General features: G+C 39.6%; 2 protein-coding genes across 2 annotated transcripts in view; one reads left to right on the top strand and one right to left on the bottom strand.

Moving 5' to 3' along the window:
* Positions 1 to 6518: 6518 nt before the first annotated feature.
* On the top strand, positions 6519 to 9698 carry LOC137949382 (gibberellin 3-beta-dioxygenase 2-like). The gene is made up of 3 exons (XM_068795451.1): positions 6519 to 6558; positions 8090 to 8588; positions 8966 to 9698. Exons 1-3 carry the CDS (start codon positions 6519 to 6521, stop codon positions 9654 to 9656), a joined length of 1230 nt encoding a protein of 409 aa, XP_068651552.1. The 3' UTR covers positions 9657 to 9698.
* Positions 9699 to 10086: 388 nt separating this feature from the next.
* The window catches only part of LOC137950730 (uncharacterized), a 37122-nt gene continuing 29742 nt past the window's right edge, over positions 10087 to 17466 (bottom strand). Inside the window, exons 5-11 of the mRNA XM_068797334.1 lie at positions 13997 to 14143; positions 13313 to 13392; positions 11564 to 11603; positions 11331 to 11438; positions 11146 to 11226; positions 10899 to 11021; positions 10087 to 10822 (exon numbers count right to left, since the gene is read on the bottom strand). Coding sequence (XP_068653435.1) covers positions 10781 to 10822; positions 10899 to 11021; positions 11146 to 11226; positions 11331 to 11438; positions 11564 to 11603; positions 13313 to 13392; positions 13997 to 14143 — 621 coding nt within the window. The 3' untranslated portion in view covers positions 10087 to 10780. The remainder of the gene's footprint in view (positions 10823 to 10898; positions 11022 to 11145; positions 11227 to 11330; positions 11439 to 11563; positions 11604 to 13312; positions 13393 to 13996; positions 14144 to 17466) is intronic.

The following is a 17466-nucleotide window of genomic DNA, read 5'->3' as shown; positions in this document are numbered from 1 at the left end:
TCTTCCTCCTTCTAACCAATCTTGATTCACACTTCCCATTCTCACCTCTCAACCCTCCTCACAGACATCACTAAATACTTCCTCTCTCTCATCTCTTCCTACTCTCCTTGTACCTCCTCTCTCTACCCATCTATCCTTTAACTCACATAAAAATCCTCACTTTATTGCCATGCAATCTCAGTGAGGGATCCCCAACCCGCTTAGCAAGCCCAAACTTAGCCTACATTTAAATGGAGATGATGTTTTCTTCACGTAAGGAATGAAATAGTAGAAAACGAATCATTTGGAAAGGCGATGTAGAAAGAAGAAGAAAAATATCCATTTTCCTTTTATTTATTTGTTTTTGTTGTTTGATTAGTGTTGGTTCTTCAACTTCAGCCATTCTAATATTTTTTATTTACTACCGAACACCGTATTCTAAGTGATGGAGGATGCGTGGCCGAAGATAATCGAAACCTTCACTGTACTTTCTCCCCCATTTTTACGACGACAAGACCAGTTGGGTAAAACAAAATATAAAGCTCGTGCTTTGAATTTTATCCTCTAGATTTCCAAATTCAACAACCATGTGATAGAAAATAAAATCATGCACAGTCACAAAATGTAAAGTTCTGTCCTTGCAAATCCAAAAGTCAAAAATTTGTGGCTCATTCAATTTTGTTTGATCCTAGCAACCTATTTTATTTTCTCTCTTGGAGTCTTTTAGAATGATACTCCCCTCATAACATTTGTCTCCCTTTTTTTGATATGCATTCTAGTTACTAGATGACAGAGACTTACCTCCTCCGATGAGCTGGCTCATAATACTCAAACATTCTCCTTCATTAGCAAACAACCAACTAAGTGAGATTTTTTGATATAACATAGAAGTCATTTTTTCCCCAATGTGCTACATCTCAGTGGAACTACTTCATCAAATAGGCCCAAACTACATACATTTGTGTGCTATCAGCTAGTTACCAGCAAAAAAGGAAGACAACTTTTAGACAATATTTTTAATTGTGCATTTGAGTTGAAAGCTCTCTTATTCATGAGGCCGTTCATAAGTGATAGATGCCATATTTTGACATGAGAACTAGGTTAATTATAATAGAATAACCTTTATAATTGTGTTATAAGTGGTTACTTATCGGTTTTCAAATGAAATGAGCATTTATTGAATTTGGCATTAATCACTGTCGATATTGCATATTTCTCTCTCCTGAATTATATTTCATTATTTTTTAGTCTTATTTCTTCCTGAAATGCTTTTTATTTCAATTATGGAATTTCAGGAGAATTTGGGTGGAGAAGAAGATATTTACCAAAATGCCCTTAGTGAAATGGAGGTAATTTCTAGGGCAAATCGTTTTAAAATAAGAAAAATCATATTTAAAGAGAAGAGGAGCGTGAAGAGAAGGGGTGCGTGAAGAGAAGAGAAACAGAGACCAAAAGAGAGGACTTTGACCGGAAACAGGGGAGGACCCGAGAGGAGTTCCCCACCGCTGTTCGCCGGCCAATACCTTTCGCCGCGCCACCGTCGTCCACCGCCGTCCACCGCCGTCCAGCAACTGAGAACAAACCCGAGGAGAGCTTGAGAGAGTCTCCGTCGAGGTGAGTTCGACAGTCGCTCGCCAGGCCGAGAAGTGATCCGAGAGGGCTTCTCCGGTGCCACTTCCGCTTTCTGACCATCCTCCGGCGTCGTTTACATATTCCGACCAGTCCCAGAGCCATTCCGACTCTAACCGAGACTCGAGAGAGCCGGTTAGAGAACGTCAGCTCTGTTTCGCTCTTCGCCGGACGTTACCTCCGTCCGTCGGCTTCTAACCATCGTCGCCGGCGTCATCTCTACCTCCGGCCACTCACTATTGCTACCCGACGCCACCAATTTCCGGAAATCGCAGCACCCGTGAGAACGAGTTGCTGCCCGAGCGAGAGGAGGAAGAAGGGGAGTAATTCATCATTATTGAATTTCATTTTTCATATGGTTTGAACTTAGGTTTTGAATGTTAATTGAATCTGATTTGATAATTAAGGTTTATTTAAGATTTGTTTTCTTGATATTTGATTAAATTAGCTAATTAGGGTAAGATTATAATTGAGGTTGGATTTTGGTATTTTAATCCGATTTTTGTCTTTAACTCTAGGCGCCCGAGAGGGGCTAGACGCAAGGATTGAGAATCCGGATTCGTGGTTACGTGGCGCTCGAGAGAGGCACGAATCACGGTAAAATCCAAAGTTGATAATTTTAGCATCATCACAATAGGAAATTGATTCTCTGCATTCTATTGTAATCCGATCTTTGTCATTAACTCTAGGCGCCCGAGAGGGGCTAGACGCAAGGATTGAGAATCCGGATTCGTGGTTACGTGGCGCTCGAGAGAGGCACGAATCACGGTAAAATCTAGAGTTGACGTTTCCTGTTGTGCAAGTAGTTAATTAAATTATTGCTTGATAATTTAGGATATAATTAGTGTTTAGTTCAGATTAATTCATCATATGTGGTTAGGCTAGTTGACTGAAGAATACACGAAATTCAATCCTCCCTATGGATATGACCCTCGCTTACTGCTAGATTACATGAACGATTCGTACGCTTGCGAGGTATAAAAGTCGATGTAACTAAAATTCTACATCAATAAGCTCCAGAATCCTCGGTTGGAAGCAAAGGTGGGCAAACAACTTAAAGAAAGAGAAAGGAAGAAGAAAAATAAAGGAGAGACAAAAGATAAAAGAAATTTTTTGTTGCATATGGTTGCTAATTCAAAGCTTGAATACATGAATATTTATACTAGTCAAAAGACAATAATCAATAGATGCATTTTATCACATAACAGATACTAATTAATAGATGTATCTTATCACACCAAAAAACACTAATCAATGGATGCATCTTATCATACCAAAAGATACTAATCAATGGATGCATCTTATCACACCAAAAGACATTAATCAATGAATGTATGCATTTTCACTTTTGTTGAATAACCTATAGTAAATTGGCAATAACTTCTTTTTGAAAACTTCAATTTATGAATGGTTTAATTTATTAGAACCTAGACAAGCATAGCTTTCCAATGACATATTATTTGCACCATTTAACTGTGAATAACCCCTTCAACTGATTCTTTTATTCCAGTCCAGTTTAATATCCAATACTTCCTTTTAAACTTAATATCTTTGCAACACCGATCAATAGTCTCAACTTATGAAAATTTTCATATTTGAGAGACTTTGTGAAAATGTTAGCAACTTGATCAAGTGACTTTATATATTTCATCTTAACTTCCATTTTTTCAACACACTCTCGAATGAAATGATATCTTGTATCAATATGCTTGGATCGATAATGAAAAGTTGAATTCTTTGCTAGAGCAAATGTTGATTTGTCGTCAATCATATTCTTGGTTACTTTTTTTTGTTCCAAATAGAGCTCCTTTAATAGTCCTCTGAACCAAATTGCATGACAAACAGAAGAAGTTACAGTAACATACTCAGATTCACATGTGGAGAGTGTGTGTATGGGCTACTTCTTGGAACACCAAGAAATAAATCACTATCACAATACCCTATCAATTTGAATTCATTTGAAGATGAATAAAAAATTCTGTAGTCAAAGTTACCGATGAGATAGTGAAGAATCCTCCTAGTTGCCTTCATGTGCATTTCAGAAAGATTTTCCATGAATCGGCTCACAATTCCAACTGGAAAAAAAAATGTTAGGCCTGGTACAAGTCAAGTACCTCAAACTTCCCACAAGGCTTTTGAATAAATTTGGGTCTACACTTGCGACATCCTCCATTTTAGAAAGTTTCATGCCACATTCCATGGGGGTAGTGGTGGGGTTACAATTCTCCATGTAGAATTTATTGATCACTTTCTTTGTATAAGTCTCTTGAGAGATGAAAATATCACCCTCCATTTGTTTTACTTCAATTTCCATGTAGTATGTCATGAGGGCCATGTCACTCATTTCAAATTCTTGAGCCATAGTCTTCTTGAAGTCTTCAAACATTCTTGGATTGCTTCTTGTGAAAATAAGATCATCCACATACACAAACAAAAAATAATCCTCTATTTTTTTGTTTTACATAAAGTGCATATTCATATATGCACCTAATAAAATTATTTTCTTGGAAATACTTATCAAGACGATTGTTCCAAACTCTTGGCATTTGCTCGAGTCCATACAAAGTCGTCTTCAATTTTAGCACTTTGTCTTCATAGCCTTTAACAACATATCCTAATGGTTATTCAACGTAGACCTCCTCCTTTAGAAAACCATTCAGAAAATCAGACTTTACAACCATTTGATGAATCTTCCAATAATTTGAGTTGTAAGAGAAATTAGCAATCAGATTGTCTTCGGCGAGCAATAGGAGAAAATACTTCTTCATAGTCAATACTTTGCTTTTTTTTATACAACTTAGCAAATAACCTCCCTTTGTATCTCTCTACTTCCTCGGATTTTTTCTTGGCTTCGAATACCCATTTAACTCCGATAGCCCAATAGATGGATGTATTCTCGGTTTTATTAAACAACTTGTAGTAAATTAGCAATAACTTCTTCTAGAAAACTTTAATTCATGAATGGTTTGATTTATTGGTACCTAGACGGGCATAATTTTCCAATCAATGACATATTATATGTACCATTTAAATGAGAATAACTCTTTCAACTTATTCTTTGATTCAAGTCAAATTTAATATCCAACATCCTCACCCTGTATTGAGGAAGCTTCAGGATTCTGGAGTTTCTACCCGTAAAATCGGACAGAATGGTACTCTACAGACTACATCTCCGAGGTATAGCACCGGACACCATGAACAGAGACTTCTACAGCCTCGATAAAGGATTGGCGATTCAGACGACCGTGCTGCACTTATCTGCGTGAAAGGCACAGTGGTACTCTTGTTTTCGGCGTTTATCTATAAGAAGCCAAAACCTGTGGGAGTACAAAGCAGAAGGTCTTGGTCATAAATTACGGCCAAGAGGGAATAACTGCATTTTGGCAGTTGTGCCCAGCGTGATGTGCCGTCGTGTCTCTCTTTGCCAACCTCTCCCTTTTAACATCAATTCGGAAAGAAATGGATATTTCTTCCACTATTGCTCTCTCTCACTAAAACTAGCGTGGATCACTTTATGTCCACTTACCACTTTTAAGCAGAGAGCTTCTTTTCAAAAGCTTATCTGGAGACGATTAAACGCGGATCGTCTCTTTTAGCTTAGCTAATGATGATGAGAGATTATAGCGAAAGATTTGTTCAACGGAAACCCCTATTTGAGTATTCCGATAGATATAGTAAAGTGGGTTTTTCATCAAATAGCTTCTGGGTTCAGTGCCGATGGTTGACTAACTCAACCCATTTATCACGAAATTGTATAATCACAGAAGAAAACTGCTGCCGACGCTTAATCGGAGTATCTTGCGTGTATTTGCTTTTAGATGGATAAAGATGGATGAAGCTGCTAATGCTAATGCTGTTTTCAGCCACGTCTTTTGTCATTAGCCGTGACAAAGCACAGTGCGCAAATCCTTGATAGATTTGCCACGACGAAAACGAAACATTTGTCCACTAGCAATCTCAACACAGAACAGTACAAAAAAAAAAAAATGGATTCGGCCTCCGGACACAACAGGTAAATCCGCTTCAACTCACACGTCGTCTGATCCTGAAAGTAGAACAGACTCGATGATTGATCAGTTCTTTTCTTTTAAATCGTGTCACGAAGAGACTAGTCTCGCTCACGATGGTTTCGTAAGTTTTTAGTCTTCGTAACTCCGCATAATGGGACGAAATTCAACATGCTGTAGCATAACAGTGTTTTGTCCTTCATCGATTGTTCTGCGAATTTGCTCGACAAACAGGATCTGTCTGTAAATGATTTACTTTGATAATTTAGGAAAAGGAGTTGTGGGAGTGGCTTTTCTCTTGTTTTTCCCTATTGGTAAATTGTTGAAGGAGTTTCCTCATATTCTACTTTGTGATCAATCAAAGACGCGAAATGAAGACAAAAAAGCGCACCATGGCACCTTCAGCCTCACTTTCGGGTGGCTGATGGAATAACGTGTATCCCTATTTCCTAACCGATCTTTGTTCCTGTATGATAAGATCGTTGTCCTCTGTAAATACGTCTCCAAATTGTCGACCCTTTTATAGAATAATAAAACATTTTCTTTGTCTGAAACCAAATCTAGAGAGAGTTAATGTGGTCCCTCAGTGACATGACCCATCTGGTCCCATTCATGGGGAAGTAAGCCGCTGCTCGATCACTTCTCTTCGAACACTCATCTTCTTCTCTCTGTGCGTGCGTCTCTTCGATCATAAACCATCAAGAATATGAGGGTAATCTTATCCTCCCTGAGTTTCAGGGTTGGGAACATAAAACGACTGAATCACCAGGCCGTGTTGACCAGTTATTGGATTGGAGATAAATAGAGTAATTAGAATGGACATGGATTGGGGCCGAGATTGTTTGTCCTTTATATATTGAATATGTCACAGAAAGAGATGGGAAACAAAAAAAACGGGAGACAATGGTACTGAGTACCTTCCGTTCTGCAGAAGACGGTAGAGGTGAGCCACGGTGACGGCAGCGAAGCTCGCAAAGAATGGTTTGCCCATACGGGGAAGGTGGTAAAAGGGGTCGTCTCCACATATGGAAGACCTTGGCATGGAAAATCGGTGTAGTACCCAAAAACCATTAGAAACAAGAAAGGATTAAAACCCACTTCCATTTCCAGCAAACGACGGACATAGCCTTGTGAGCTCTATCCTTTCGTGCTGGGAGCTTTCAAGTATGGAAGGAGGAAGAAGAATAAGGAAGGAATCTGGCAAAGGCAAGTAATAAAGTTCAATGCATTTCGTTTCTTGTCGACCTCGTTTGGAAAAATGAATCTACTAATTGACCTTTCATTCAACGACAACCAAGTTTCTCAAGTAAAGTGCATTATGTCTCAGAGAAAAAAAGTATCACAAAAGTAGGTAATTTAAGCTACAGCCGCGTATAATAGGAAATTAATAAATTTGGTAGACATTATCGTGTCTGTCGGGTCAATTGTATTAGGCAAATGAGATTCTCTCAAATTTGCCTAAAATTGAACCGTGATTTGATTCTGTGCAAGCGCACCTCCGGCTGTTTCATCCTCAACATGCACTCTAAAGTGCAGGAATTCATTCCCCATGGAAACGCCTCTCTCCGGCGGCGTTCATCTTTCTTCCTCAGTCGCGCAGAGAAGCCAAGAGACACCAGAAGCAGCGGATTCGATCCAGATAGGAAGGTAACAGGTGGCCGCTTCGTTTTTTGGGCCAAAGAAAGTAATCTAGATCCTTTCTGTCTGGTTTTGTCCATAGCTTAGAGACCTGTTTTTTTCCCCCAGAATTGGCTCAAAGGACAAAGTCACTTCAAAAAATTAACGAAATTGGTCCTTGAGTTGGGTCTTGGGACCAGGTCAATTTGCATAGATCAAAGAGAAGCAAGAGAGGATAAGAAATAAAGAGAGAGGGGGGAGGGGGGCAAGGAAGTGAGTCGTTTTGCATGGAAATGAAGATGGGATTTGTTGGTTTTTGGTGAAGAGAATGGAAAACAGACTATCCAATGTATGAGTGATATGGATGTTTCTCTACTTGACGACAAGACAGGAGCACATGGGAATGGAAAGAGTAGAGACCTCTTGAAGGTGAGATATTGAGTTAGCATTGCCCTTAAGCCACCTTAAATCCCCTATAGGACAAGTTGGTCCTTTTTTTATTTTTGTTCCTTCTCTTGTCTCAACACTATCAATTTCATTCCTTGTCTTCATCCAGCAACACTCCTTCCAACACCACTCAAAGACAACGCTCCTTCCAACACCCACCCCCCACCACCTTTGTCACTTTCTCCTCCACTTACAACCTCATGTGGTCTATATAATCTCTTAACCTTCCAACTCCCATCATCTCCTCTCTTTTCTGTTTGCTTTCTCTCTCGTTCATAGCAAGCTTGTGGACTGCTTACTAGCTACTGGTCACTTCTCAACTGCTGCTGCAACTACCAACTCCTCTCTCTCTCTCTTCCGAATTCTGAGACTTCAACCGAAGCATTAAGCCACTTCTTTCGATTCTCTAGCTACCATGTCATCACTCGCAGAGGCCATAAGGGCACTTCCGGGCAACCTCCATGAGCCTTCCTTGGACTTCGAGGCCGTGCATGAAGTTCCCGACTCTCACGCCTGGCCCCAGCTTCACGACTACCCTTGCGGCGGAGAAGATGATCAGTCCTTCCACGCTCAGTCTCCCATACCGGTTGTTGATCTCACGCAGCCAGACGCTGCGACTCGCATGGGGCAAGCTTGCGTGACGTGGGGAGCGTTTCAGGTCACAAATCATGGCATCCCCATGCGGCTTCTTGACAACGTGGAGTTCCAGGCCCGCCGTCTTTTCTCTCTCCCTCCCCAACAGAAGCTCAAGGCTGCGCGCCCTCCCGACGGGTTGACAGGCTATGGCATCGCCCGCATCGCTACCTTCTTCTCCAAGCTGTTATGGTCTGAAGGCTTCACCATTGCTGGCTCCCCCGCCGAACATGCCCGTCTTCTTTGGACACAGCCACAGGACTATTCCCAATTTTGGTAAGAACCTCACTATTCTGGTATCGATAATATACAAGTCGAAACGACACTGTTTTTATGCGGTTCTGTTCGCTGATAATATCTGTACTTCTGGCTTACTTTTGTAAAACGTGCAAGTGACTCGGTCCCAAACAAATGACGCTTCGAAAAAGGGTCAGGTCAGTTCATGCTGTGACTCGAGCTAACGACATGCCTCATTATCTTCCTGAAACAGATTTTAAAAATAAATAAATAAATAAAAAGTAGTGATCGGATTAATCCATCCAAGAATAATAACTCTTCTCTCTGCGAGCGGGATCATCGTCTTCTTCAATTTATGGACGCAAACCGATTGAGTTTGACGGTTCCTCCTTTACTTCTTCGTATATATGATGCAGTGAAACAATGGAAGAATACAAAAAGGAGATGAAGAAGCTGGCGCGGAGGCTGATGTGGCTGATGATGGCTTCACTGGGGATAAGCAAAGAGGAAGTGACGTGGGCAGGGGCAGGCGGAGAAATGGAAGGAGCATCAGCGGTGCTTCAACTGAACTGGTATCCGGCGTGCCCGAACCCGGAGAGGGCGATGGGTCTAGCAGAGCACACGGACTCCCCACTGTTCGCCATCCTCTACCAAAGCAGCACGACGGGGCTGCAAGTCCAGGGAGGCGACGAAGAGGGTGGGACCAAAAGATGGGTGACGGTACCTCCTCTTCGAGGGGCCCTAGTCGTGAACGTGGGCGACCTGCTCCACATGTTGACAAATGGCCGTTTCAAGAGCGTTCTACACCGTGCCGTCGTGAACAGAAGCCGGCAACGCCTCTCCGTGGCTTACTTCTGGGGTCCACCCACCAATGTTCGTCTCTCTCCGTTAGAGAAGCTGGTGGGACCGGAGAGCAGTCCTTTATACCCTTCAATGAGTTGGTCCGATTATCTGAAAATCAAAGCCAAGCACTTCAACAAGTCGCTCTCTCTGCTTCGACTTCAACCTCTCCACCAACCCACCACTGACCGCTTCAATATCGAAGAAACAGCAACAGATGATCGCAACAGCGCCTGCAACAATAAGACCAGAATCAAGGCATGCTAAGCTGTCCATTGGTTCCTCCTCCTCCTCCTCCTCCTCCGGCCTATGGCGATTGAAATACCGAGCCGGAAGGGAATAAGAAGATGTGGTTGGTTCCCAACTCCCAAGAGCTAGGGCCGAGCGGATAAGTTGCATCAAATCATGCACATGGATGCAAACAAAGAGTCGTCGGGTGGCTTCTTTGTCTTAAGCCCAAAAACGATAATAAAGGATTCTTTTTCGAATATTCAGCAGCTAAAAGACGGATGAACCGACATTTTTCTTTCCCCGGATATAAAGGATCCCTCCAAAGTCCAACCTAAAAGACAATCACAGGCCTTCTCTTCCATGAAAACCATAAAATCCAGTCGACGTAAGTCTCAATCACTTCATCACACAAACTGATGTGCGACCATGTGTTTGAGGTAGTACATACATGACCGAGGGTCCTCTCTTCTCATCTCGCGCTCATGGCATGGGCCTGTCTCTCCGTACTTCACCTGTAGACCCTACCGATTGTTGAGGTGACTATGGGCTCATACAAATGCCTTGCACAGAGCCCACATGGCCGTCAAATCCAAACAGAGTCTTACTTGGCCGAATCCAGTCTCGCAGCCCAGGCTGTTTATTCTTTCGCATTTGTCTTGTTCACGTGATTGGGTTACGGAAAAACTCTTTCCTCGTTTAATTATTGCCTAAATTATTATATAAACCGGCTCCGGAAGTTTCCAGAAGCGGACAAGACATGGCCACCATGGGCATCCTACTCATGAACCCACCATCCTCCCAATCATGAAACATGCCACGTGACATGCCCCCTCCAAACCCCCTGCTTTGACACCGCTAATCAGGACAATTCCCAGCCTAATTACGGATCACAATCAACACACACTGACCTCTGGCCTCTGGCCTCTGGCCTCTCTTCTTTTTTCTTCCCTGATAGAATCATTGAATAATACCAAGAACCCCAATATTCTATGCGTGGATCCGAGGAAATTACACATGCCTTCAGGTACCAGAATCTGAACGCCTCTCTTGTCAATTTGACTTTTCTAGTAAAAGTTGCTCCGAATTCCTGCCACTTAATAATTGCACAACACCATAAGATTACATTTCTCATCAATTGTTAGGATACAAGATTTGCTGAACTAGGAGATGCTCCCAAGCCTTTCACTCCTCCCAAACTCATCCTGCATATCGCAAGTTACTTTTAGAATTTTCAATAGAATTAGCTTTTTAAATGTGCTTGCTCCATAAGGAACTGACCTGAAAAGACTTTAAAAGGGAGGAGCGCTGCCGTTGCTCTGCTATTGAAGCTGCATACTTTTGCTTCAGATTTTCAAAGCTTTTCTGCTCTGTTTGAAGCCCAATCTGCACCTTTTCTAATTTCTGAGGAAGGATTGGGAACGGTAAGAGCAAAAGATTTTATTTTCAGCTATTTTTAACTTTACCCACATCAAATATCATTTTTTTTTTTCACTCAGTAACACATCAAATACATAAGAGTGCATACCTGCTGAGTTCCCTTCAAAATTCCCTCCATTGAGTCAATTAATTTAGTACGTCCAGCTGTGCTTGTTATGGCATCTTGAAACTAGCAAAAGGAAGATAAATTTTCAAACTCAGAAATGCAATACTCCAAATTTCAAGGATAACAATTTGATACTAATTAGTGTAACTGACATGAGACACACAAACCTGTGCATTTATCGAATTCAGAAGGGAAACTTCCTTTAGCATTAATTCTTTTCTCTCTAGAAGGGCATTGTAAGTAGCATAATATTTACGAGTTTGGCGCAATTTTTCCTGTTAGTCATTGAAGCAGATTATCAGTTCAACCATACTTTCAAATAGCACTGGGATCATCCAATAAAAGGATGACTAAAATGGTAATATAATTGCAGGGGTTTATTAACATAAGATTATCTTACCTGGATTTGTACATACAGTTCAGAAAACCGATGTTCGTACCTAAAAAACATCAAATATGAACAAAATAAATAATAGGACTAATAACTAGAATTTTCTACACCAAACGTTCAAGGAGTACTATAAATATCGTTTTATAGCATACCTGGGATACTGCAATTCCAAGAGAAAAGAATTGTATAGCTAATTAAATTTTAGGGAAAAGTGGATAACAGCAGCTCCTTGGGTAAGTTTGAACTAACTACTAGCGCCTGTATCCAAAAGGTGAATTTCCCAACTCTCTTGGTATTTTCTAATTCATAATCTCAAAAAAGAATAGTAATAACAAAGTCCTACTTGCAGGCTTAATACAATCAGACTGACCGTTTCTGCAAGTTTTCACATGAAAACGTGCAACAGTCTGATGATAGGTTGTCTTAGTTTGAACCAAATTTTCTTCTACAGGAAAAATAAAAAATAAAAGAAAATCTCTAAAATACAACGCATTCTTTGGCTGGTATGTGTCAGTAACACAATAATGCGATATGGTTATATGTATTTCATGTGCAAACAGTTGTTTCAACAATGAACTATGTTTTCCTAATCAGCTGGCTAACATCTTTCTAAGAGCCACTTCTGGTCAACAGCAGTAACTAAACAGTAAAAGTAATAATTATGACAGATAGGTTTAGAAAGGGTGCCAATTCAACAAAAAAGTTTATTTGAAATTCAAAATGCAATATATGTTTTAGAAATTTACTTCCAAGACATAGATTTCCAGTACATCGTTTTCCCAAAATTATCCCGCTCTCAAGCATTACTGTTCACATTAGAGAGAGGACAAAAGTGAAAGAAAGCAAATCAATGAGGTTTGGATCTTTAATTGCAGAAGAAACAGAAAACAGAATAAAGACTACTGCTTTCTGTTGAAAAATAATACCTAGATGCTCGATCGCTCTGCTTCTATCACAAATCTCTAGTTACATATGTTAGGGCACATACGCCATTATTTTAATGCCAAAATTACATCTAAACCGAATCTCTTTACACTTGTTTTCAATTTTCTCGCATTACACTTTATCGCATAGAACCCCTGGTATGAAATTATCGATAAGAGCATAATCTCTAGGAGAACAAAAAGCAGTGGATGGAAAACTAGGGGAAGAGAGAAGAGAGAAGATAAATCTCTCCTGTGGAAGGATGAAAAAAAAATCTGAAATTAAAGGGAGAAAATAACAGCCAGAGTAATTCGAGAACAGTACTGGAATTATTTTTTTATGGTAATAACCTTCTACGAATTCCAATTCCAAGACACTCGCATGCCCCAGTAATGTTGCTACTATTAATAGCAAATGGACACAACGTATTTTCAAATTCATAGCCTTCACAATAGTAAACGACAGATGTTCAACCAAAAGAAAAGTCTAGCTCAAATTTATTGCATAAATAAATATCAGAATTTACAACTGCCATAGTTACAGAGTTGTAAAGTATCACAGAAAATTAGAAAACCATTAGATTGTGGACACTTGAAGCATAATGAAAATGAGAAGTACAGAAAGGAGCAAGATAAAACAAAATTTGAGGCACAATGGTAACTGCAATTATTATATGGCATCTCAAACTTGGTTATTTCTCGACTTTAGTCACTCACCAAATAAACAAGGTGAAAATATCCTAATATGTAATTATGAAGTTAACATTATGATAAAAATATAAAAGGCATGGAAACAACAGCAACTAACTAACCATAAGATGGAGATCTAACTTACTGTATTAGTTCTGACTGAGATGGCACATCAAGAAGCCGACGCTTCAGCAACAAGTTTGCTCTTAGTTTAGAGGCAAGCTCCTGAAGGAATACATAAATGACACCAGTTATCCTCTACATGACATCATATCAAGTTCCATTTATATAACAAATGCCATGTTGATATCAGAAAAGCTTCAAGATGATAATAGTTCACTTTCTATGTTGCAACAATGCATCATAGTCAAGACTGTCATGCACTTCATCTTATCATTGGGTATGGGCAGAAAAAAGTGAAAATGCAAACAGATGATGAAGTCAACATTTTACATGTATGACAGGGCAGGCAGAAGAAAAAGAGGATCACTGCCACTGAGTATTGTCAGCATCATCTACTGATAAAGGAAGCCTACCAGACTCAAATCAATGAAGCAACCATAAAGTAAAAAAAAACATCGTTTTTTTTTTTTTTTTTTGGGGGGGGGAGGGGGGGGGAACTGTTGATTTCACACATACTACACCCAATTCCAATGGTGCGGCAAATCCAAACCTCACACCAGAAACACCTCCTCCCCCTCCCCCTCCCCCTCCCCCCTCTGTGGCTGTTGAATCAAATGCCCAATCCCCATCTGGCCAATAAAATGCATATTCTTCTTAGTGGCAGAGGATGTGGATGTGGATTCAATGTGAAGAGGTTTAAACTTACTTTTTTAGCTAAGTTCATTTTTTCCACAGAGACATGAAGAGAATCATCAACATTATTTGACTCCAACAACTTCTTAGTCACCAGCGTCTCTGAAAGGTGCTCCTGCTTGCAAGTGAAATGAAAATCATAGTCCTTTCTCTCCAGATCCTGGAAAACATAATGCACATAAGCAACAAAACTAAGCATGCATCTATTTTATTTTTTTTGAGAGGGCGTGGCGCGATTCGAAGTCACGACCTGACGCTCCTGGTTGTAAAGAGAATACTATCAGACCACACGGCCGTTGGTACTAAGCATGCATCTATTATTACTGACTGCAATGAGTAACTCTTTTCTGTCTTACCTAGGAATGCAAAAGTAAGACCTTAATTGGTAACTGATATACATTTAATATGAGGAACACTACCAAGCAGTGAATATGTTTCTTTTTCTTTTTTTTTTTGGTTGGAAGAACATTGGGAAACACTATTTGGAAAACAATAATGAAGAATCTTTTTTTTAATGGTGATGAATTTAATTAAAAGAGGAGCAAAGATCCTAAGGAAACAAGAAAACAGACAAGAGGAAGGACAAAATAAAACAAGAAAAATATAAAAAACAGAAAAAAATATCAGTGAGAGAGGGTAGCCATATTCACTACAAGCGACTGAAGAGTAATGTCAAGCCAAAGAAAGACTAACTCGTTCTCATTGGGTTTCACTCAAGTACAAAATGCTGAAATTGAAGATTTAAAAGCTGGGTGAGAAAATCATTTGGTGACATCAAAACAAAGAAAGAGGAGCTATTCAACTCAACTCAGCAGCTAGATATGATTGATGAAACACGAGCTCTTTCAGACAATGACAGCATCCTCAGACATAACCATAAGTTTGCTTTTTGCAAAAAATTAACTCACATGAGAGCATATTGTAAAAGTATAAAATTGAGGATTATAGAGAGAGAAATTGAGAGGAAGAAGAATGAGAAAGAGAAGAGAGAAAAGAGAGTTCTGGAATGAATGACTCTCATTGGGGGTCATGCTCGACCCCTAATCTCTTTTATTAAGTGAGTTGATTTACAGAAATGCCCCTTTACACTTAAAATCACTTAAACCCTTATATCTCCCACTATACATACTCACATTACATGAAACTAGAGACATATCTAAACATGTACAATAAGATGATAAACTCTAAACATCATGGCTAATATAAAAAGACGAAACTACCCTTCAGCAGGCTTTTCTAATACATATATTGGAAGCAACGTGTCCAGTACAATTGGCTTACTAAACGGGATGCTAATAAGAAACTCTTTTACACCATGGCCACAACCTGATTCAGAAAGAACTCAATCTCATCTACCGATCACTACGTGAGGATGCTCCCTCCAGCATGAGCGAACCTTTTCAAAACTGGTTAGGAATGGGCGCTACTATCCCAGCCCCAATCCAGCCAGGTTCTATTGATCATGTCCCCTTCCTTACAGTTTGAACCTGTCTTGGGGCGCCTTTGGAAGCAAGTGCCCTAAGGCAGATGGGTCTCTAACTTCTCATCACTCAATAATTTCTAACAAGCTCATTGAAAACTTTGCAGATCCCTATATGGAGGAATGGGGTCAAAGACCATTAGCTTACTCACTCCGGATTTCTTACACCATCTCATGCAGCGAACCTTGAGCAACTCTTTCTCTCTTGATAAAATATTTGCTGCCATCACAGTCATTCCTTCTAAAAAGGTACAAGATCCTGATGGATACATCACTATTTTTACAAAAAAGGTCTCCTCTTTCAAGTTATCCTTGCGATGTTCAATAATTTTTTCCTTAATGGCATCACTAGTTCTATGATGGGTGCTTCTTTTATTATGCTTGTTCCTAGACAAGAAAGGGCAGAAATTCCAGGGTACTACCAACCTGTGACTCTTATTTCTGGTCACTACAAGATTATAGCCAAGTGTTGGCCACAAGATTGAATAAGGTTCTCATATAGGTAATTTAACCACAACCAAAACATTTTATTGAAAAGTAGACTAATCCTTGAAGATTTCTTTCTGCCCATAAGCTTCTTCACTCATATTCAAAGACTGGCATCCAAGGGTCATTCTTAAGTTACACTTACATAGGTTTTTTTACCAGAGTTAACTGGTCCTTCCCTGACATTATCCTTCATAAGAAGGGTTTTGGGGATCAATAGAGAAAATGGATATGAAGTCGTACCTCATCAGCAACTTTTTCACAATTGTTAATGGTACTCCTCATGGTCATTCACACTGCTCAATAGGTTTGAGACAAGGTGATCCATTGTCACCCCTACTCTTTAATATAATTGAAAAACTCTTGCATCAAAGTTTAATCTAGCAGAGAGTAAAGGTTGAATCTCACTTCCATCTTCCACAGACTTTCTTCTAGGAGCCCCAATAATTCAACTTGATGATGATACAATTTGTTTTTGTAGTGTAGATCTTAACCAAAAATATGAATTAATTTATGGACAGTGCGCAAATTGGTCAATATCTTCTCTATTAGGAGTTCAGTCGATGCAAACCTCATGAATGATATGATGGACATCTTGGGTTGGGAAGGCTTCCCTCCTTTGTAATATGCTCTCTTGAGCTTTTGTCTTAATAAAAATCAGCATCATTTCAAAAAAAAAAAAAAAAAAAAAAAAAAAAAAGATATGATGGACATCTTGGGTTGCAAGCAAGGATCTTTACCCTACACTAATCTGGGATTGCATTGTTTATTGGGTGGCCAAAATAAGGCCCTTTGGAATCCTATTATTGGGAGATTTGAAAGGAACTAGGAAACTAGCATGGCAACCACTCCTCATTGGCTGGCCGAGTCACTTCAGTCACACTTTAAGCAAATCTACTCTGTCTGGACTTCCAAATTACTATTTACCTTTTCTATCATGTCCATTTGAGATAGCTAAGAGTTTTGACGATATTAGATTTATTTGGAGGGTACTTCAAGCTTTAAGTAGCATTGGAATGAGGTTTTCAAGCCAAAATTTCTTACTTATATATATATATATATATATATATGAAATACGGCAAGAAAGAGGGAATCCATTAAATAAACTCCCAGGGAACAAAGAATACAAGAAATGAGCAGCAAGAAAACAAAAAAAAGTGAACAAAGGAATTATGAATATAGCTCTTCTCACAAAATGGTTAGTTAAGTATGGGAACAGCAGAGCTAGTATGTGGAGGAAAATTATTTAGAAAAAGTACAAGCACAAAGTGAACAACTGGTTTCCTACACTGCTTGCTCCAGCTTATGCTTCTAGTTTATGGAAATATATCTAGAAGCTCAGAGCTCATTTAATGAGGGATTCACCTTCCATGTAAGAAATGGTCAACTCTTTCGCTTTTGTCTTGAAACTTGGATAGGAGCCACCTACGTTAGTTCAGCTTATCCTCTTCTTTTCAGATTAGCCAGAGAACAGATCTTTTTTTAATAGCACGGAAATAAGAACATTTCAGTAATGA

Source organism: Aristolochia californica, unplaced genomic scaffold, assembly GCF_029961685.1.
Source record: "Aristolochia californica isolate CCGP_79_NKW_82.1479 unplaced genomic scaffold, dmAriCali1.0.hap1 SCAF_14, whole genome shotgun sequence".
NCBI classification, from domain to species: domain Eukaryota; kingdom Viridiplantae; phylum Streptophyta; class Magnoliopsida; order Piperales; family Aristolochiaceae; genus Aristolochia; species Aristolochia californica.
The sequence above is the reverse complement of the archived record's forward strand: the minus strand, read 5'-3'. Positions and strand labels throughout refer to the sequence as shown.

What these genes read in the sequence shown, in the direction of transcription:
- LOC137949382 (XM_068795451.1), top strand. Translation starts at nt 6,519, where the DNA reads ATGGTACTGAGTACCTTCCGTTCTGCAGAAGACGGTAGAG. An exon ending in TTCTGCAGAAGACGGTAGAG is followed by an intron (nt 6,559 to 8,089) that starts GTGAGCCACGGT and finishes TCGATTCTCTAG; the next exon opens with CTACCATGTCATCACTCGCA. An exon ending in CAGGACTATTCCCAATTTTG is followed by an intron (nt 8,589 to 8,965) that starts GTAAGAACCTCA and finishes TATATGATGCAG; the next exon opens with TGAAACAATGGAAGAATACA.